The sequence below is a fragment of the Necator americanus genome, chromosome II (genome assembly GCF_031761385.1).
Source record: "Necator americanus strain Aroian chromosome II, whole genome shotgun sequence".
In the NCBI taxonomy this organism is placed as follows: Eukaryota; Metazoa; Nematoda; class Chromadorea; order Rhabditida; family Ancylostomatidae; genus Necator; species Necator americanus.
The window spans coordinates 40804316-40826374 of NC_087372.1; the positions used below are offsets into that span (position 1 = coordinate 40804316).

The 22059-nt window shown below is 39.9% G+C and overlaps 3 protein-coding genes across 5 annotated transcripts; all 3 read left to right on the top strand.

The window, feature by feature from the left end:
- Nucleotides 1-379: 379 nt before the first annotated feature.
- On the top strand, nucleotides 380-10294 carry RB195_020940 (uncharacterized protein; the record flags this gene model as incomplete). 2 transcript variants are annotated; one of them, XM_064189503.1, is made up of 19 exons in its annotated part: nucleotides 380-398; nucleotides 1997-2046; nucleotides 2636-2720; nucleotides 2785-2848; nucleotides 2970-3000; nucleotides 3056-3135; nucleotides 3187-3281; nucleotides 3522-3688; nucleotides 4285-4503; nucleotides 5769-6016; nucleotides 6492-6604; nucleotides 8713-8792; nucleotides 8879-8965; nucleotides 9033-9096; nucleotides 9154-9302; nucleotides 9373-9434; nucleotides 9487-9563; nucleotides 9991-10037; nucleotides 10250-10294. In XM_064189503.1, 19 exons carry the CDS (start codon nucleotides 380-382, stop codon nucleotides 10292-10294), a joined length of 1782 nt encoding a protein of 593 aa, XP_064045384.1. The 2 variants fall into 2 exon arrangements, with proteins under 2 accessions (XP_064045384.1, XP_064045385.1); XM_064189504.1 differs by having other exon boundaries at nucleotides 9154-9278.
- A 743-nt stretch (nucleotides 10295-11037) lies between these two features.
- Nucleotides 11038-13781, top strand: RB195_020941 (uncharacterized protein; the record flags this gene model as incomplete). 2 transcript variants are annotated; one of them, XM_064189505.1, is made up of 6 exons in its annotated part: nucleotides 11038-11078; nucleotides 11675-11750; nucleotides 11845-11973; nucleotides 12033-12053; nucleotides 13713-13721; nucleotides 13776-13781. In XM_064189505.1, the coding sequence occupies 6 exons, from the start codon at nucleotides 11038-11040 to the stop codon at nucleotides 13779-13781; spliced, it is 282 nt and encodes a 93-aa protein (XP_064045386.1). The 2 variants fall into 2 exon arrangements, with proteins under 2 accessions (XP_064045386.1, XP_013296372.2); XM_013440918.2 differs by lacking the exons at nucleotides 13713-13721; nucleotides 13776-13781 and having other exon boundaries at nucleotides 12033-12071.
- Nucleotides 13782-13800: 19 nt separating this feature from the next.
- Nucleotides 13801-21829, top strand: RB195_020942 (uncharacterized protein; the record flags this gene model as incomplete). The annotated part of the gene is made up of 12 exons (XM_013440917.2): nucleotides 13801-13860; nucleotides 14270-14310; nucleotides 14896-15004; nucleotides 18043-18113; nucleotides 18446-18583; nucleotides 18646-18754; nucleotides 20398-20511; nucleotides 20571-20666; nucleotides 20747-20817; nucleotides 21511-21590; nucleotides 21645-21729; nucleotides 21790-21829. 12 exons carry the CDS (start codon nucleotides 13801-13803, stop codon nucleotides 21827-21829), a joined length of 1014 nt encoding a protein of 337 aa, XP_013296371.2.
- Between the last annotated feature and the right edge of the window lie 230 nt (nucleotides 21830-22059).

A 22059-nucleotide genomic window follows, 5' to 3' on the forward strand; every position in this document is an offset into this window, starting at 1 on the left:
TTTAGAGAATGCTATATGCAATATCTCTGGACTGCTCAAAGCACCCACAAGGCATTCTACAAGCCAAGCCATTCTAGTAGGGTCGTCAGATGTGGCAGAACTAGCAGCGAGGCGGCGCGTCGCGTCGCGACCGCCTGCGCCAGGCAAACCTTCCGTATCAATGATTTCCTCCTATGTTTGCGTCTCATGTGTACCTAGCTACTAGCTAGGTACATTTTTGTGTCTGATCTGCGCGATTGTGATACTCAGTGACTTGAAACTCTCCTACTTTTTCTCTCCATGATTCATCGCCGATTCATCGGAATATTTCATATCACGCCCTGAATATTTCAAATTTTTCAGTTCTCACTAGTTCGAGCAGTACTTTGCGCTCCCTCTGATGTATGAGCCTTACAGAGGTGAGTATTATTTTGTGCTTTGCTTTGAGAAAGTATGGGCCGTGTCGCCCTATTTCTCGACGCTCTAACTTGGCTCTTTTTTAGCTTAGCTGCTTTTTTAGCTTAGCTTTACTTTAGCTTACATGTTATTAGTTTAGTTATTTACGTAGAGAAATAAGGATGCCACTGATTGCCCCCTCCCCCTCCCACCAACTACATTTTACCCAAGGCTTTTACTGGTAAAAAAAGTTATGTGAATGATTGGTGAATCATCGTTCCATTATAGTTCTCGCGATGATCCTCCAAGTTATCAGTTTTGAACTGTTTTCTCGAAGTACTCCAAAGCTATTTTGTCCATGCTCGGCGGGCGCAGTCGGAATTCGTAGATAATTTTTCAATTTCACTTCACATTGTGGTAGAGGCTGTACTCTCTTCCTTAAACTGTTCTGATCCTTACATTTTTCTTCTCAATTCTCTTATCAAACGAGAGAAAATCGCGTAGGAAATCAGTACCAAATTCGCTACCCCTCAGACAATAACTCAGGTGTATATATTCGTTTTCAAACGCCACATCGATCGGATCACTAGACAGACTAACGCAAGGAGGGCTTTATTTGATTCCTCTTCCTACTGGCTGTAGTTCTCATTAGTCCGACATTTGCCCATTTTTCTACATCTTATTGATTTGTAGGGACAGGTGCAGGGCAGTCGGTAAGATGTCCGCTGTAGCCGCACGGTGGATGGTTCGAAGTCACGCCAGTCCCAACCAAGCTTTTCATCTCTCCGTGGTCGAGACATTAGTGTCAGACTTCTCAGGAAGGATAAAAACACTGACCTGACAGAACGGCTGGCCCCTCAAGTCATTGTATAGGCCAACGCGCGCCCCAAAACCTCAACGATTACGAACTTCAGTAAAACGCGCCAGAGAGATTTTATCATAATATTTGCTGAAAAATTTTCTCAAACATCGGTTTCTTATACGTTCTTCTTGGAATGAAATCTTTACTCTAGTCCAAGTCCTGAAAACTTTTGCAAAAACTATATATTATATTATATATATATATATATATAATATATATATTAGGAATTGTTTCTGGAGCATGGGAACGGCGCGAGTAATTTCTGGTACTTTTGAATCGATGCCGGCAGATGTAGCGCAGTGGTAAGGTGTTGCACGGTATCTCTGCGGTTGATTTTTCGAAACCGCTGTGATCCAACTAAGGCTGTCATTCTTTCATATTCATGGACCAGTTTTGTCTGTTAGACAAGGACTGAACTGATACAACGGCAACCCTCCGCCCCATCTACCTCCGCCTCTTCCGCAGTTCATTGTATAGGTCGCGTTCATGCGTTGACACATTTGGTTTCACTCCAGAATCGTGTAGATAAATCGATCGGAGAGATCAATCAACGTCAACCGACTTTATCTTTCTATCGTTTTACTGATTTGGAGCTGTCAATAATAATATAATATAATATAATAATAACATGATCTTCTCTTTCACGTGCGGTTCGGTAGGAACACCGAAGTCGGCGTTTTATGCGTGACTGCGTTACATATATACCATACAAAACGTTGAATTATTCTGTACGAGCTCTCTAATTTTTTTCGTGTTCAGATCGCTATCCAGGAGGTGATGACGAATGCTATTCTTCATTTCCTGATCAGGTTTGTCAGTATGTTATGGTTAAATTTTGATGGTGTCATTTGTTTCGAGGTTTTGTCATTGTCGTCAATTGTAGTGGAAAAACTGAAGAAACTCAATATGATTGTTAATTGAATTCGTAGATTCTTTCCTTTCTTTGAAAGCAATGCCCATGTGGGAGATCGTTAATCTGACCGGAAAATGGCTAGAATAAATGTGAACATAGCTGCGACGGGGAGAAGTCGGACCCTCCTCAGGTGAAGGGGAGCTCATCGGCTCAAGTGAAGGGGGTCCTTTCGCCAACCGTCCAAAAGTGAAGGGGTAATTTTGTCAACAGTTTGAAAGTGAAGGAGGTCCCTTCCCCAACCGTCCAAAAGTGAAGGAGTCAGAGCACCGGCTCCGACCATCGCATCTGTGAACGTGGATCGAATTGATTTTCGCTGAATTAGGTCTCAGAGGGTCCTCATTATGGACAACATATATAACCCAAATGAAATCGAGAGTGTATTGTTTCTGGATTAGCTTACCCATGCATCTGTTCATGAATCAATAGATGCACCACTAAAAGAAATGGCTTTTGCTAATAATAACTGTTTAATAATCAGGATTTAGGCTGGTCGAGGGCGTTTCATTGAACGTGATCCCGATGACTTTCATAGGTATGGAAGACAGGATATCGTAGCTCCGCCGATGCGAGGTTCTTTTCTGTCCTCTCTTTCTTTTTGAAATTTCTTTTGTAATTGAAGGTGTGTTAGTTACAGATGACGGCTGGCGCTCATCACCCTTTGTAGAAAGAACGGCACCGTTTCAGCGAAGATCGTATGAGTAAGCTATACAGAGGTTTTTCAAGTAGAGAGAAATATTTATATTTGTGTTTTTAGCGCATATAATCTTAATTCGTTCTTATAGTTTTACTCAAAGCCTTTTTGGCAACCTGTTTTTTTAGGTCATGGAAATCTGCAAGGGCTACCTCTTGGGTTGGTTTTCATTGTTTTCGTTCTTTTTTTTTCTCCTTACGGGTATCTTCTGCAGAGAGAAGAGCCTCGAGGTGATTCTTGGAGAAGAGGTGTTGATGAACACTATCGAGAGTATCCTGATAGGTGGAGAGATAGGTAGCTCAATTTCTCTGTCAAATGGAACAGTCCTATGACCGTTAGTTTTAGTTCGTCGTTTCGACCGATGCTTGATCGTTCACCTTCTCCTAAACGTTTTGTGGATCCATCAAGAGAATATGTCCGCGCCGAAGGACGGAGGCCAGGTGACCTCATTTTCGATTTGAATTTCATTTAACGTGGCTACACATGAGTTCGTGAAGAAGTGTTTTGTCGTTAATTATCTGTTTTACAAACTTCTACGCTCAATTACCTTTGTTGCTTATTCCTGCGATAAACCTAGAATCTTATTTATCTTAATCTTTCACTTCTCTTCTACAGTGAAAATTTCTTGAAACAACCACTCCTATGAACTCGTACGAATCCTCCTCTAAAAGTAATTTCAGATTGGAAGGAGAGGTCCAGAGAAACGTCGTTTGGAAATAAAGACCGTTATGCCAGAGGGGAAAGATCAAGAAGTAGATCTGCAAATCGCGAAGAGATACGAAACGAACGTTCCGACTCAGTTATAGAAAAACCCCTAAAGAATCTCAGCGACGAAGACCTCGAAAAAGTGAGGAGTTTCATTTCTTTAATATGCAAACTCCGCTATAAGATGAGTCAGGAAATAAACACAGTGATATCACATGTTCCTGCTGCATAATTTGTATTGTATTAAAGTAAAGTGATATCGTAGGTAGTGATATTAAAGTAAAGTGATATCACATGTTCCTGCTGCATCATTTGTATTGTATTAGGGTGTTGAATGGCCCAAGTGTATCCTGAAAACAAACAAACTTCTTCTCAAAAGTTTGTACATTATTTTTTCTGAAAGTTATAGAACAATTTTCAAATAATCCCAGCAATACTCACTTTTGACTAAATAGTAGATTTCCGTAAGCGATGATTGTATGTTGCCGCATAGATTTTGGTGATCATATGACCTTATCTATTCATTTTAAAAATCTGTTCAAAAAAACAATCATATCAGAAGTATAAATTTCATTAAATTATCAATTTTTAATAAATTGATAATTTAATGAAATTTATACTAACAACACTCTTCGTGGATAACACTCTTCGTGGAATTACATCGTAGATTAAAGGGTTTGAATTCCGAGAGCTCCCTAGCTTTTTATAAAATGCAGATTCCTTAGCTCACATTTTCAGGCAGCTATTCTTCAAATGAAACTAATGGCAGAGCAGCGGGGCGGAGAAGGGAAAGCGATCAATGCACATGATAACAACAAACAGGAGCTCGATGATAATCAGTATTCTGACGAAACTTCGCAGAACCACCTGAAATTTGGTAAAATGACGGATCAGAGGATAAGGCAAGCAAGACAGGAAAATCCGCCTCGAAAGGATGTGGAGCACTCGTATGTGGAGGTACGTTTTTTTTTTTGAGAATTTTCGGATTACTAGAAGCTCTAGTTTCCTTTGAATATTCTAGAAAAAGGTTTACGTTTTTGTTTGGAATCCATTTTTTTTATTTGTTCACGTTTTCTTTGCCGCTTTTTTTTTCAAATCAGGCAGATAGATCTGCTATGTAGTGCAAAGCACTCGCGATTTTCGGAGTAATAATGGTAATTTCAAAACTATACGAAAGGAAAACAAGTGTCGGTACATAGTTATTGGTTATAAAAAAAACCGGTTATAGTGTCTAGGTCGATTTCTTGCAACAAGGATTGGAGAAGTAACTTCGTTTACTGCCACTAATTGCAATTCCAATTATCGAATCGAAATCGAACCGGATAGGTATAAAATCGCAATAGGTAAAGGAGACCTTTCCATCAGAGAAAGAGGTTCCGACGTCAAATAATATTCGAAATGTTCGATACGGTTTATTTTAATCTTAAATTATTTATCTTCGGTCGTTAGAGGCTAGGACTTTTTTGAGGCTGGGAATAAACCGCAACATATCTGATGGATCAAAGAAGCTCTACTTCAGCCCTCGTTTTCCTTAAGCAAATGCATAGTAACGTCGCTATGACAGGAAACGTTGAGTATTTCATCGAACAACGTCGAGCAACTGCTTTATCTGTTTTTTTTTTAACTTATACGATGCACCCGCACCAAGCATGCTACGTTTTCGCGTTGTTGGTTCAATACTATTTTTAAATATAGGTTAGGCAATGGTTCCAAGCAAAGGAAAATGAGAAAAGAAAAAATGATATCTAATTCAAGTGCTCAGACTACAATTAACGGCAATGAGTTTCATGACCTGCTGGAAAGAGAGGAGAAACAAGTTTACTCAAGAAGGAGGCAAAAAATTAAAGTCGGCGAATCAAGCACCAACAATTCTATCGAATGAATTCTATCGGGGGTGGTGTTCGGAAATTCAGCATTAACAACCCGATTTGTTCACCAACCCATGAACTTGGACAGTAATAAATTTTTGATGTCGTAAAGTTCTCTAAAAACCAATTTGAGGGTTTCATTTTCAGTGAAATCATTTCGATTGATGAGCTTGTGCTGGAGAATATTTGAGTTCGTGCGTTAGGGATATAACAGGGAAATAATTGGGAACACACATATGCAGAAAATGTTCCGATGACACATATGTCTTGTCTTCACGTCCCTAGAAGTTTCTCTGTAAATAAAAACAGAAACTTGTAAATGTTAACAAAAACGTGAAAATGCGTCTGTTTCAGAATGAAACAGCTGCTGTCTCGAAAAAATCGTCAGAAACAAAACAGGATAAAATTGCTGAAGCTAAGAAGACACCGAATAAGAAGACTGAGGAAGTATCTTTGATTGTGAAAGCAGACTTTGAAGATGTTCATATGTTTGCGAAACACAAGATTTACGATACGTCAGCAGCTGCGCCGCATAGCGGTTGTGCTAGCTGGTATGAACAGTATTTGATGAATGTCAACAAAAGAAAGCAGGAGCTATCTGGGTCAGTTTTGTTCACAATAGTTCCAACTCTTACAAGAAGCAAATGAACTTGATCATTAAGAACAAAAATCGAATTTATCTAACACTGATTACTTTAAGCTTGCTGTTTCTGTAGTGACCGTTAAGAAGTTTGGGTTTAGCAGTAGTGAACTCCATGTGGTCCTCATTTGGACCGGAAGGTTCTGAATTTTACTCGGGGTTTGATTATGTGAAAACATGCTAATCACCATCTGGGCACTGAAAACATACCAACTTTTCGGGGGTAGTTGGCACTGGGCAGTAACTGCAAGATTTTGTGTTCGATGCCAAATTGCTCAAACACGACATTAAAATCATAAGATAATTCAAAACAGGAAAAAATGTTAATGAAATGTTAATGAAACAAACATACATTTTTCTAACAAAAACCAACAACAATGAAGTTCATGCTTCCGTTCATGGTCTAGGTGTTGTTTATTTGCGTCAGAGTCTTTTAGTTTGACTGTCTCTCCACCCTTGTCGCAGACACCATCATCATGCGGGCGAGTTAATGGTCCTCGATATCCCCCTCAAGTTCCAGCCTACGTTCCGGGTTCTCCAACAGCTTTAGGTTTGTTGTCATCTGTCGTCTGTTAAAAATGCTTTATTAGCATTTCAGATTTCCAGTAATCCCTATATGATAATGCCACATATCCATGCCACATCTATATTCTCGATACTGATTATTCGGGTTCAAATACAAGAAGGAAATATACTCGTGATCCTAACCTAATGACGTTAGCATGCAACAGAAATGAAACCCATATGAGGGTATTTTGAATAACATGACTTGACTTAATCGGTTAGCTGGTATTATCGACGAAGGGGATTGCTCGCATATTCACAGAGCCGTGACGTCCGTAAACACAACTCTGCTCTATATACTCAATGTGCAGCCAGAGCTCTCACACAATCCATCCATTCTCCACAGTTTTATAGCCTGCGAGGTCTCTCGTTTCGCTGGAATTGCCCATCTACATTGAGTGACTTGTGGGACCTTCCGTCGACAATTTCCGGCTGTTCACCGTAACAAGTGTGGAAGAGTTTCTAAAAATTGTTGTTTCCATGGTTTCATGCACCCTCTGTTTGGGTTGGACTTCGGCGGTTTACAGGGCGACAGCACCTTTTTGCAATATGTGGGTAACTTATGAAATATAGCCGTGCAAATTATATATCTCGTATACTCAAACGACTGACTGCTTCTAGTACAAGCAGGGCAACTGCGAGCAGATAGCAATCAGAATCGAATACGCGATTTTATAAAAGTGTTAATCTCATAAATTATTGTGTTCTTAAACAAGGAACAGGATGTAAAAATGTCAGCAATATTTCGAACTGCTGTTTTCGAAATACTTTGAATGCTCAAATGCAGCCTCTTTAGCATCTTTTCTTCCTGATTAAGCAATTTAGAGGCGCTGCTGATGATGCTTCAGATAGAGGAAAAAGAACTTATGGATGTTGCTAGTCTGAAAGGAACAGTTCGCTGTCCTTTAAAAAATGCACCAATATATATTACTATTACCGTATTCACATTCGAAAGAGCGAGAGAGAATAAATGGACATGGGGAATTCTTATTCTATAGCATGAGTTCTTTGCAAGAGGGTGTGAGGTTTCTTGGCTGGGTTTCATTTATATATAGAATTAGGATGATATTTTGGATGTTGCGTTACTCTACTCCCGTAGTCGAGTCCTATGGTAGCTGTGGAAGACTTCACTAACGTATTAAATTCGCTGAAAATGCTTTTTTTTGTCGGTTTCTCCGTTTCTAGCGGATAAAAGAGATAGAGGTTGATGGGCGCCCATCTCCAGTTAAGGCAATCATCCTCCAGTTTTTCCAAACGCGGCGTTTGAACAAGAAGTCACCCGCAGTGAGCCAGAGTGACACGTTTGATTTGGTGCCTAACGAGTGGTGGGTAAGGCTTGGGGTCACAGAACCACGTCAAAAATTCTCAGACGGCAAAGAAGAATGGAGACACCCTTTGCGTCAGTTCTAGCGGAGAGCGCGTCCCGTTAATAACCGAATAAATAACCGAGTCTGATGGATGACTTTATGCATGAATAAACGTGAATGATATTGGATATTAACTCCCGATTCGTCACAATCGTTTTCACATCCGTCCCTGTATCATGGGATGTTGCTGTTCCAAAAGAAACAATATACTTAGGGTTACGAATTCAAAAAGGCATAATTTGTATCAGTAAGTTCCCGTCAGTTTCTGTTCAATTTTTACTTACTGTTCCTCTCCTGGTCACGATATAATTCATTAAAGACATCCCCGTTTATGAAATTATTTCAAGGGTTTTTTTTTATACAACCAACCTTTATGAGATGATTTCGTATGGTTGCCATTAACGCATTTCGTGGCTGTGAAATATTATTTCCTTTTGCAATTGAACCTTTAGAAAAGCGAAACTTTGAGGCACTGGCACTTTTCCAAATTAGCGCATAAGTTAGAAGTCCAGGTTCTTTAAATACAGTTTTTCTAAGGAAAATTGCTTCTCTGATATAACTAAACTTATGGAATTATGTTCGTATTAGTCGTGGGTATTCAGTGGCTTAGTTATTCTCGACAGAATTTGTTTCAATTTGAGATAGAGCTGTGATCAATTGCAGTTCTAAATTTGTGAGCATCGTCATCGATTTCGGTTGTCTTGTCTTATTCTACCTTCATCTGCAGGTGGACGCTCTGCACCTCGTGGTCCTTCGCAAATGTCAAGTTCTTCTAGTTCTCCGATGTATCTGACACCTAAACAAGAGGTATTACTTTTTTAGCCTCTACGTTTCTCTTTTTTTGTTTTCATCACCTGAAAACATACGTCCTGAAATCGTCAATTTCTTTCTAGCTTCTTCGAAAAACGAGCACTTCCGGCGCTTTGATTGATCCGAATCAATACATCGAGGAGCTTAGTGATAACGAAGATTTTGATAGCGTACGTATATTTGCACTGGATCTAAGCTGTGTTCGTTGTAATTGGATCTTTTTCATCAATAATTTAGGTTGGACGACTGGTTCCTAAGATTCACGGAAAGCGACCAGCAGATACATCGGTTGAAAGACCGCGTAAGACAGTTGAATCAATTAAAAATGTTAACTTTTCTTTGCAAATGCGTATTTTAGTTAAACGCGGCTTGCTTGGAGCTCCACCATCTCCAAACAGTCCTCCAATGGTTGCGTCTCGTGACCCTTGGCAGCGTCCAGCAGTGCTTGCGTCGAAGCCTTCGTACTCGAAACCTAATCCAAGTGTCAGTTTTGTTCACCCCGCAGAGGTGTGTGCCGTGAGACAATGGTGCATCCCTGCGCTCTCTTTGCATTAAGTAATCATATTTTTTTTTACAGAAATCATTTTTTCGCATGGAGTTCCCCAGTGTTTCGCCCAGGATTTATTTTAGTCACAAACTGTAAGTTTATTAAAATTTATAATTTGGGATATTTCTAGCGACTTCGTTCTAGAGGTGAACAGGAAGATGAATCTGGTGAAGCATTTCCACCACAAGCACGCATCGCTCCAGCTGCACCCTTTCCTCGTGGTTGGTTGAATGTAGCGAAATTTTGAAAGAAGATCCATCGGATCATATTTTTGTTCTGAGTTATTATCGATTTTATTATCTTAGCGATAGGGCTCGAACGTGTTGTGTTGCCGGGATGTTTTGCATCTTCGGTAGAGACCCTGGTGATTGGGCAGATAGTCTACCGATCCTACCTGAGGAGTTAACGCCTACACAACACGTTCGATGCCAACTGTGCTTATTGAGCCTTGTCATTTGAAGTAAGCAGTGCTATTTTCGTTAATCGATCTATCCTCCATGTGTTAGCTTTGGGAAGCTTGTCTGTATAGCTTGTATGTATATACTCTCCACGGAAATGAGGAATACACATAAGGAGATAGCAATTTCTGCATATGTGAATCTTTTTTCTTGAATATAAATGTGGTGTTTTCCTAGCGTTGTAATTTAGATGATGGCAACTACACCAGTTGGCGGCGTTTAGGACGACCTTCAAGGGTGGGTGGTTCTACTAGTTTTCAAAATGGTTTCATTTAAAAATATTAAAATGACTTTGTTCTTTGATTGCAAAAGGAAATAGTTTCCTAGTTTCATTACGCCTTGTAAAATCGTAGGCGAGTTCTAGTTTGTTTTGTTCAATTTACGGTTGCATGCGTTTTCTAAAACTGTATATTGTTTTTTTTTGTTTGTAGATAGTCTTCTCTTTTTAGCCTGATAATGGGGCAGAATCGAGTTATGGTGGGTACTTCCACTAGTTTCGTGTTAAGACGTGCTCTTTCTGTGGTCGAGTCGTTAATTCGTGATGGATGAGGATGTTCGCAGAATGCTGAATAGATTTTCAAATTTAATCTGTTGTTGTTCTGTTGCATGCCAATTTCTTTTCTGAACTTTGACTTCTTTTTGTTATCATGTTTAACTTTTATTTATCGGGTATTTATATTTGAAGATCTTTGTAATAATTTGCGTTATCTTCATGTTAGATGTCTTGCCCCGAGGAGACAACATAGTATTGAGAGTTAAGTAGCGTTATGAATAGGATGTCAGCGATAAGAGTGTAGATCTTATCTGCCCATTTTTGTCTCTTTTCTTGGTTTGTTTTGAGAGATAATAGTTGCAATGTTAATGAGGATCACCTCGTCTAAATATTAAATTCAAGTGCTTTGTGGGCATCTCGCTTTGTTGTTTCTGTGCTATACTGTAATCATATTTATGCAAAAGAAAAGTTACATCGAAAGTACTAGTTTGTCAAACTTGTTTAATTTTTTCTTCGTTCTTATGTTATTCTTTTTTCATGTGATTTTTCTAATGTCATCATGTTAGTGTAGTGTAATTCATGTAGTGATTGTTTTGAAGTTATCAAATAAATGTTGTTCGTTTTCAATTTATAATGTTGCTTTGGTCATAGACCATATTATTTCGACTAAGTCTTTTTGCTTATAAGAATGACAAAAGACGCCTTACTTTGAACGCAGTGTAAATAATGCTTTCTTGTTACCAGATGGTGCGCAGTGAAGACGAACTGGGAGAGAAGATTGATAGGTGAGCTAAGCACGGAGTATATAAGATCTGATGAGTGTTATGTGAATACCTCTTTAAAACTCTTTGATTTTGAATATTTGTTTTCTAGGGAAATTTCTAGTGTATGAGTTATCTAAACAATTCCGCAGTTAAGTTAGAGACATGTTTTGTGCTCAGTTGGTGTCCAGTAGTGGCTATTTTGTAGTGTAGTTAACCATAGAAGCAGAGCTATTGTCTGGAACATTCGAAATTGATGGGAGAGAAATACTTTGCTTCTTTATCTGAGAAAAAAAAACTCGTTGACTCGCAGTGTGAATATTCAGTCTCATCTTGGCACTGGATTTTGTTGGTTCACAACTAGCATATTTTATGTCCGCGGAAATGTCTTGTTTCGCAGCAAGGTGTGTTCTACAGAGTACTATACAGACTGGATGGGTATTGCATGAATCATCCAGACCAATATCTAGAAGGGAATAACCTGACGACCATGACGTCATTTAAGCAGTTATGTTTCTTCTTGGTAGTGCCTCATCTTGAGCCGCGCCAGATCATATTCGAGTGCATTGTCTTCCCAATGCTGCTAAAATTACTAATTCTCTTCTAGTTTGATTTTGCAGGTGTTTTGCTGACTCTCTTTTGAAAATAAGTGGAGGGATTGCTATCGGAATTGTTGCGAGTGTTGCGTTCTTCAAGGTAACGATCCTCATTTCTTCAGTCCTTCAACTTACAATTTGCGACATTGTTGTATGAAATTATTTCCATTCCATTGTATTCTTTTTTCTTTCAGAGCAGATCATGGCCCATATGGTTTGGATCGGGCATAGGAGTAGGCACCGGTTGGTCGAATTGTCGTCATGATTTAGCACAACCATACTTATTGCACGGAAAAAAAGTGCCAATTGAAGAAGATACTCAGGTTCTCAACGTTTAATATTTATTTGCTAATCAAAAGCCTCTCATTTCTTTGCTTTCCAGGGAAAGCCTGCGTTCAAAATTGTACTGGAGAAGCAATGAATCGTTTGAGGAGACTAGGTTTTAGAGATTAGAAAAGATATATCCCACTAACGACTTTTATACACATCTGTAAATGCAACTATAAATTGACTTTCCAGTATTGTACTCACACATATCTTTGTACTCATTGTATGCGTCTAGTTTGAATTCATGAGTAATACAAGTTTTTATGAGGAGTTTTTTTTTATGCGGATATGTTTGAATAACGGAGACAACATTTATGTTCGAAAAAATGTTCTGCTTTGTTCTTTTCTTTCATATGTGATTAACAATGCCTAAATGGGTTCGTTTTATCCTCATATTTTCTTCGTAATACTCTAACTCATGTTCTAATGAAACAAAAAAAGTCATTAAAAAATGTTATTAGTAGCGGCAGTGCATGAGGCGGTCCTTGGGGACTCTCAGCAGACTATGTGAAGCCGCATAAGTGCTTCGAGGGGATGTTGTCGATAGGCCAGATCAGGCATATTTTAGGTTAATTGTGATGATTATTGAGCCACGCCCACCCATCATCACGTCACTGACCTCATGCCCTGAGTCTGCATTGCAATAACTTTATAGATATGGTTTCTAGGAGAGTCAAAGAACAAGAAGGCAACAACGTAGCAATGTAAGGAAGTGAAAAAAATGTAAAAAAATGAAAATGCTGAGATTGATTGCTTATATTGCATGCATCTGCATGCGATATAACATCCAAGCACAGCGCAATTAACGATCACCGTCGCCAGTCATTCCCCTAAAGATAAGCTGTCGCGGGCGCTGTGGGTGCTTAACGATATGTACCCATGTAACTACTTGTAGCACTCAGAACCTATGAATTATTGACTACTGTGCGCTACTTCTAGCCTTAATGGTGTCCTGCTTAAGTTGTTCGTTTATTACATTGACTCCCAGAGATTGGAAATTAATCCTTCATATTGCGGTAAACGATAGCTGAGAGAGTTAAGTTGAAGACATGTAGGGTTTTGCAAAAAGGAGGAACGGAGTCTATTCAGCCAGAGAGTCCCGTTGACTGACCTCTTGGAGCGATCATCTTTACGATCATTGATTGCGAGGAACTCGTGCTCTACATTCTAGAATTTTTCACTTGGATGTAGCGTATGAGAAGATTCCTGATGTAGGACTACATCCCTCTCTTCACACCATTTCGAGTGAAGGAACCCATCTTACTCGGTTTCACTTTGTTAGTTCTGTGGATGTAAAGAGTTTCCTTTTTGAGTAAAGTGATGCTGCACGTGCTCTAATGTGTCTCTTCTTATTAGATTTATAGAGAAGATTTCACGTTTTTGCTGTTACAAGTTGCTTCCCGAAATCTACTGGCAGGTAGAAAGAATTGAACGCTAATAATTCCCGTGGACGAATCCTCGGTCTGATGCAATCTATCTTAATAAGTACGCAGTTCATTCCTGCCCTCAGAGTTTCGTTTAATAGTTGTCGTGATGATGAAATGTAAATTTCATATTAATTTCTCGATTTTTTTCTCCATGATCAAGGGTCATATTGGGAAATGAACATGTACATGTGTCATGTTATGTAATATCGTGATGAAGATCCTGTCTTATCGTGATGATCTTGCTGTCGACTGAGTGGAATGCATGGTTGGGTTCAGTTTTATAAGTGCTTAATCCACTCCTGGTCAAGTCAATCTTAGTTAGTATTAGAGGAGGTGCTGTAGTATGTTACTTATTTTGAAGTTCCATTTAGATTTGAGATATCGTAATATGCTGCAATGATGTTCCTATGGAAACGATTGAAGTGTGTGCTGAGAAGAAAAAACAAGCTGAAAAAGGTTCTCCCTATGGTTTTTCCAAACCTTATTACATTCTCTCTGGTTTCCAGTAAATTTTTGACCAGTCATATTTCTAAACTGCCGAAACGACTTCACTTCTGATGCAGTTATACTCGCGCTGATATTCTGAGTACCCTCCACTCGAAATGACAAGAACGAAGGTTCCGCTAGCACGGCTGCGATTTCCCCATCAAATTCTATTCTCCTCGTATCTTTGTTTCTTAGCGTACGCTTCTTCTGAAAGTAATGCTAGAAAACTGCAAAGTGTTTTGGAGCTTCTCATAGAGGTCACGAGCTGTTACGAGGACGAGCATAATAAAAAGTAATAAAGACCATAATAGCGAGTTATATGAATCCTAGTCTTCCGTTTTTTTTTTTTTTGCTGAACCACTGAAATGCAAATTTACAGTATATCTCCCGATCGAACATGGTTACACCGGAACTGCTAGAGTAAGTCATTATTTGATCACATTTGGTCGATTCTTCAAAGTTAAATGGTCACCGAACGTACTGGTTCACTTTGTTGCGTTACGTGCACTACGGAAGCGGGCACCAGTATCTGCATCCTCTGACGATACTGGATAGGGAGATGTTCCCGTAAAGGGTAGCAGTAAAGGATGGTTTCGCGAAAAACACAGCCATGAAGTGATCCTAGCCACGAGTACAGAAAAAAGTCTCCGAAGGGGCGCCGTTGTTTTCTCTACTGTCGTCTCATCAACTGATGTTGAGAAAAATCGATCAGTATTGAGGGGTATTCAAACAAACTATGTCTGGTGTAGTTCCCCCACTTTTATTTCCAGCATTTTAAGGTACAGTCGGGTTACAACGAAATATGCAGTTGCGTAAACGGCCGCGCTCAAGGTGGGACCCTTGCTATCACAACGTCGCTTCGAGTGCAGCCGTTTACGCAACTGCACCGTGCTTCAAATGATTTTCACTCGACTATGTTTGTAACACAGATGGTGTTGTTAGCGAATAGGATCGTCTGAATTGATGTGTACGCGATTCAACAATTAACAAAAACAGCTGTTTTAGTGACAAGATAAAAAACTACGAAAAATACGGAAGGCTAGGAAAAGGGGCCTTTGGAAAAGTTTGGAAAGCTAAGCGACGGGGATCTGACGAAAAATGGTATGCTATGAAGGTGCGTCAGATTTTTAAAATTCCATACGGCATGTACGGTTAACGTTCAATGTAACTATAGCATTTTATGAGCAAGCCTAACGAACACGTTGGAATTATTTGTTCTTCACTTTGTTGTGAAAATTGGATTGAGAAAGTCTACTCACTTGGCAGTTAGTAACGCTGAGTTAATTAGTAATTACCTGTTGCACAAACGTCCTTATTGCTCGGTTAATCTACCATATTATTTGTAATAGTTGTATTTATTGCTACCGAGCACATTTAGCGATCAGTTCTTTTTCGCTTGCTAAGGTAGTTGGGAGGGGCTAATCAACCGCACTCTTTAAAATAGATTTAGTCGTGGCACACGGGTCTAGAATACTGCTGTGGTTCCAACTGTAGTATAAGCTACTATCCAGCCGTTTTTCTCTTACAAGACACGAACACGATTGAATTATATGTTTACTTTAAAGTTGGGTAATTAAACTAACGTATAAACAGTTCCATCATCATTAGGTTCTCAGTTCAAAACGATTACAGAAAAAATAACTGTAATGCCAATTGAACCGTATCACGACTACAAAAACTGATCAGGTACATAAGAGTTAGAAAATAGCAAGAAACGCAAGGACCGAATAGAGCAAAACACGTGGATGGACTACGAAGCGATGATGCATGTTAAAGGCATCACCCCACGAATCTGGAGTGGTACGGATTTCAGGTAGAGTATTCGTATACGGGGTTGTAGATTATGGGGAGGAGGGTGATTCCGTCCATTTCTTCCTAATTGCCGTAGGAAACGGCCCGGAAGATACCGCTTCGAACGTTCCGGTGCGCCATTTTCCACAAGGAGTTCTACTGGAGCGCGCCAGCGTTGCGCACGCGCGCATTTTCCGGGTCGTTTTTTACCTCAATTACCAGGAAATGGACGGAATCACCCTTTTCTCCATAATCTACGATCCCGTATACGAATACTCCACCTGAAATCCGCACCACCTCAGACTCGTGGTATGCTGCTTTTAAATGCTATTACGAGTTCAATGAAGATGAGCTGCACCAAGTCACAGCTAGAGCCGAAATCGAGTACGTAAGGAAAGCCAAGAACTAAAAAACTGTGGAGAAAAACACGCTGAGAAGAGCCATTTGGAATAAGCAACCTAGTGCAGAGGCCGTGAATGCGGATGTCGGCCCTCGGCTTGTATGCCTTTCTTCCCGCCCGCGCCATCATGATGTTTCAAAAACCCCGGCTGCCTTGTCGTGGAAATGTCCGCTGCCCCCTCCCCCTGTCCCCTTCTTTTTTTTAAATCGCAATATTCCTCTTGGTTTGTTCTTGACGCGAAAAAAAGAACGTGTTTCTGTATTTCAAACTTGAAATAGTTCATCAATGAACAACAATCTCCAAGTCCTCTCTTCTTAAACCTCGTTGGTATAACAAAAAAAACATAAATACACCATCAATGGACAGTTCATCACAGGAAGTCAATGGTTGAGTCAGTCGGGGTCCTAAAACCTAGCGTCATTCTATGATTCTTCGAGGATTCGTGACATGTAGGTTAAAGCTAGCAAGAAAAAGAAAACGCGAATACAGCAGCAAAGTATCCCATTTCTTGACGGATTTCGTAAGCCAACGACCTTCGTACCCGCTTTAACCCTTTTTGGGCCCGTAATGTTGTGAATACAGATCACCGTGTGGATATATGTTGCTGCACGCGATTTTTTGGTTGTTTTTTTTTTCGGTGAAGGTACTGGATGATATGATTTAGCTGCTCACTTCACTATGCTTATTTAGATGATTTGGTGAAGGCAAAGGATTAGTAGGCCCAACTCTATCTTCCTTTCTCCTTAGTAGCTTTAGCCTACATGTCCTCCAAGATTAACGCTTCGATTTTAGGGCCTCAAATGCTTTTCTGGTTTACAAATTAGAAAACCATTTGTCAATAAAGAATGATCTTTGTGCTCTATGGACGTTCTTTTTGCGCGCCGAAGTACAAGCAAAGAGAGCGCAGTTGAGCTGCCTTTCCACCTATCTTAGCACCTTTTTCTTTCTTCCATTCTTGATTTGTTCTCGTAGATTGCCTAATCTGCAGCGTAATCTACGGCTCTATGGCTCGTCATCGTCCCCATTCTGCTTCCGAAGAAGTTACAGGAGGGGCAGAGTACAGTGCTAGAAAAGCGGATTGCTGATATACGGTCCTTTTCCACAGCAACCCCGAACCTTCCACGTAACTTAATGTAGGTTACTCTATTGTAGGAAATTAAGCACAGTACAGTTGCGTAAGCAGTTGCGCTCGAAGCGCTGCGGCGGAGATAGTGGTTAGAGTAGATGTGACCATCGCGAACGACAGTGAGGAATGGTGTCAGCAAGGTCCCGTCTAGGTTCTGACCGCAACGCTCCGTCTTACCGCTCCAGCACAGCCGTTTATCCAATTGCACCGTGCTTCATGTCGCTTTTACCCTTCTGTACATACTATACTCGTTTTGACATTCTTACCCATTTCTGCTGCATGTTGTAATCATATTCGTTTTGTTTTGCCTATTAATTGAGAGAAAATATATTGCGACCGATATTTTAACACCTCTCACCTAGTGCTCTCCAAGCCGTTCATCACTCCGGGGTCAATAAATTGGTACCAGACTTGTCTGGGAGGATAAAAGCACTGACTTGACACATCGGCTAGCCCCGCAAGTCATTGTATAGGCGAGTTACGCGTTCGTAAAGCTCAAACGATTCTGAATTGAAGTGAACGTGCGGGAGCATCCAAAGCGGACTGATCAACGCAGGACACTTTTTATTTAACTTTATCTTTATTCTAACACCATATCTGTAAGAAGCGTCTCCACCTGTAAGATTTGCTCGCACCTTAAGACTCTAGAATCTGGCCTTATGTTTTGCCTTGTAATTGATCTGTATCTTTTTTTTCTTTTTCTCGTCGTCATTCTATCCTGTTTCTCTACTCTTGGTGTTCTACAGCGAGCACTACACAAGTTGCCTCTGCATCGGTGCTTCTGCTGTGGGTCGTGTGTATACGTCTCTTCATTGATGTAAACTCGATCGTTCAGGTAATCAAACCTAAAACTTCTCACCAGAAGCAACTAGCACTACGAGAGATTTATGTTATGAACGGATTAAGGTTAGAATTTCAAAAAATGCTAACCATATTTATCGCACTAGACTTTTTTAAATTCTTTTGTACAAATGTGGGTCTGTGACTTTCCAAGTGTCACAGTCCAAATTTTTGCGAATGAATCACAGTCATGTTGTTGAAAATGGAGATAACGTAACTCTAACAAAGGTAAATTGCCTCATTCAGTGTTTCAGTGGAGTGTTAGTTGAGAGAAATGAGGAGATCTAGGAAGCTTTTTGATGGTTATTTCTTTTTCAACGGTCATAATCTCTTTTTATTATATCGAAGCTTCTTAACATGCAAGAATACTGCTTTTTCAAAGTGCGTGCATTTTCTAGGCATCCTTCAATCGTGCTATTGGACTATGGATTTAAAGACAAGAGAAAAATTGTACTATTACTCGAATATTGTGATATGGGTACTTTGAAACAATTGCTGGAGGAACGTGGAAAACTTGAGAATCACCTAACAGCAAAGTAGGTGGAAATAATAAATAAATTAGTTATTTGGTCAATGGATTGACTTGTTTCTCATTCAGGATCTTCACTGATACATGTTGTGGTTTGATGTATCTACATAACAAAAAAATTATTCATTGTGATATAAAACCTGACAACATTTTACTCACAGCCGAAGGAATTGCAAAGGTGTGCTGATATGACTAAATGTATCAGAGCGAGATATTTTAGATAGACGAGTTCCCATCCACTTTTTTGTTTTGTATTTTGCGATTTGAACGTTTTTGAAGCTTCCTTCCTTCCTTCCTCATTCCGTCGCTTTTCCTCGCCTTTGCACACAGATCGCTGTAGCTAGTTGTCGACTTATCCCTTTGATGTCCTCTACTTCTCATAAGTGGCATGCTAACTCTTAATCGCATAACCAAGAAAATGTAGAATTGTGCGAGTTGAAGTTTAAAGTTGTTATTCTTCCATCTTGTTCTCCGGCTTCAGTCTCAAGCAACTTATTCCTGTCTCAGTCATGAAATCATAAGTCAGTTGTAAAGTTCTTCTTCACTGAGAAATTCACCGCTACTGCCAACGACCATCTCGCAGACTTCGACCTCTTCAGTGTCAAGAAATGTACCGTGTGTATGACCTTTGAAGAAGTTCAGTTTTTTCGGAAAATAACTATCTATATGTAGTAAGGATTTCAGTTGCAACGCACCACCTTTTTGCACGCGCCACGTCCACGTTGGAGCGGTCGAAGATCAATGAGATCTCACAAAAACAATTGAATAGGCTGCTGAGGGAATGGAATGTGTACATAGAGACGCGTTCTAACGTAGTTTATAGCTAAAGCGTCTCCCACGTCTTTTTTTTTATGATGATTAGGGAGATAGGAGCGGCAATACCGCTGATCCCGCAAGTTAAAACTCCATCTATGCCTTTTCTCGTGGATTCCCTCAAGTTACAGGTCAAGTTCGTGGTACAATGGGTTCAAAAGGTTCAAAAGGCTGTGTTGACTAAATTGTCGAAAGAGTAGAATCCACTGACCAGCTGCTTTTGACCATTGCATGCGTGAATCGATTTGAAATCAGTCGGTCCTGCTTGCCCGGCAGTTTAATCTAACTCAACCATATCTTTCTTGATAAGAACCTTCAACCTTGTAATCTCCTACAGCAATTTCCTAGCAGATAAAGGATAAAGTGTCCTGCGATGATGAATCCGCTTAGGATGCACCCCCACGTTCACTTCAATTCAGAATCCTTTTGAGGTTTACAAATGTGTAACTGGCCTGTACAATGACTTGAGGGAGTTACTCGAAATCTCAGTTTAGTGTTTTGCCCTCTCAGACGGGTCTGGTACCAATTTATCGACCCTGGTGGGATGAAAGGCCCGATTTGCAAGTCGATCGGCGTATTCGAACCTCCTATCGATCGTGCAAACAGCGGAACCTCTTACCGACACCCCTTAATAGAAAATAACTATTATTATTCCTTCTTTATTTCGTTTCCTTCGCCACTTTTCCTTTTCGTGTTTCTGAACCATATTACATTTTTTCAAGCATTCATGTTCTACTTTTTCCAGAACGTTGTGTGGAGCAAGTGCCAAGTTTGACCTTCGAATCTTGGCACTGTAGAGTTGACTTTTTTGAACTTCCTACTTTTTTGAGCAGAACCAAGATATCGAAGCAAGATATAGTCCTTGGTTTTCCACGCCGACGCCGAAACCAAGATACCCAAGATTGATATTTATTATTTATTTTATTGATACCAATCTTGGTTCGAATCTTGGTTAGAAAAAGTAGTGCACGATTGTTGAGAGCGTTCGCCCTTAAGAACTTGTTGCAGATAACTGATTTTGGTGTTGCTTTGGGACCTGGTCAGAAACATAGACGATGTTTTTACGGCTCTGATGCTTACGCTGCTCCAGAGACATATTTGCAGAATACATACACTACACAAGTAAGCCATTCTTTTCTTATTGTGAAAATCCTTCCTATAAATCCGGTTATTGTACTTAGTCCGATGTTTGGTCAGTTGGCATCGTACTTTATGAAATGATTACTGGCTATCGTCCGTTCAATAACGCCAAAGAGGTGGTATCAAGAGAAATTAAGGTTTGTAAATTAAGGTAGAGAATAACGCTTGGAGTTGCTTGCCCTTGGCTCTTATTCAACGCTCATTATTTGTTGCTTAGGTGCCTGAGCAGACACCGTACGGAGCTCTCTTTTTGGTTCGCAAACTTCTACAAAGGATACCGTCCGAGAGGTAATTCATTGTAATTCGTGCTCTTCGTGCCTAATTATCCGGGATATTTTTTGTGTCTCCCCCTAATAGGGAGTAGACGTCCCGGAGTTTACGGAGGAAAGTGTTTCTTATTTATCATTCTTAAAGCATATTGAATATAAATGACAAAGTGTTGCTCTGGCTTTCTCAGCCAAGGCCGTGTAATCTTCGAGAACAACAGGAAAGACCTGAGAGGTGACTTTCTATGCATTGTAGGTTTACATTCTCACAAAGCTAGGCTAGCAAACCCATTTTGATACTTTGTGTTTCCCAAGACTTTCCGATCTTTGGAAACAATCATGTAAACAATCATCAGCCATCGTTTGGCGCCTGATGAGCGTTCTTTAAAGTTACAGTTACAAATTTAAGGTCATACCATGACGTTTTATCATGTACAGTACCCGCCGAAATTCTTTGCCTGGGTGACAGCAATGCGTGTTCCGTGGGACAGAGTGGAGAGGAGAGGGATCCTTATCTTTTTGCATAATTTCAATTAATGTGTACCATGTAATAGTAATACTAATGGATAAGAACTGTTGAATAACAGCTCTTTGAAAAATTAGTCTTTACTGAACTGCTTTTGTGTAATAAGGTGGATTTTCATGGAAATGTCCTCTAAGAAAGAAGGGCATGTGATCCATCATCAATCGTTCTAAGTTCACCAAAACCCTTTAGGCTACCTCTTGAGCAAGCCATAAGTGGGTGGATCTTGATACAGCTTCGAAAGCAGATAAAGCATAATACGCTGACATATAGTAAGAGTTAGATGTTATCCTTCCTCTGCATCACTCACCATAACTAAAATTCAGGGAATATCAGTAAATCAGCCGATCTTTGCACAGTTTCACGAAAAAAGGCACTTAAAAATACTAGAAATCGACTTTATGGCTTTCGGCAAGTTTTACTCTTTTTCTTTTGTGGGAGGTAGTATTTCACTGATAGTAATTTTTCCAGTCGATCCATATTAGCGGTTTGTCAGTGGTGCAGAAATTGACAGCAGAGAGTTGAAATATTGCCCAAAAAAAGTGGGCGTCTCATAATGTACTTTTGATTATGTTGGCGTTGAAATAAAGGGGTACTAGTGGGGTTTTGTTCTACATAGAGCATTTAAACGTGATCTAATTATTTGATTACCCAAGTAAGAGAATCAGCCCTGTATTTTTCTCATAGTAAGCTACAATGAACAAAGATACACAGTATTTATGGAATCATCCCCTACGTAGA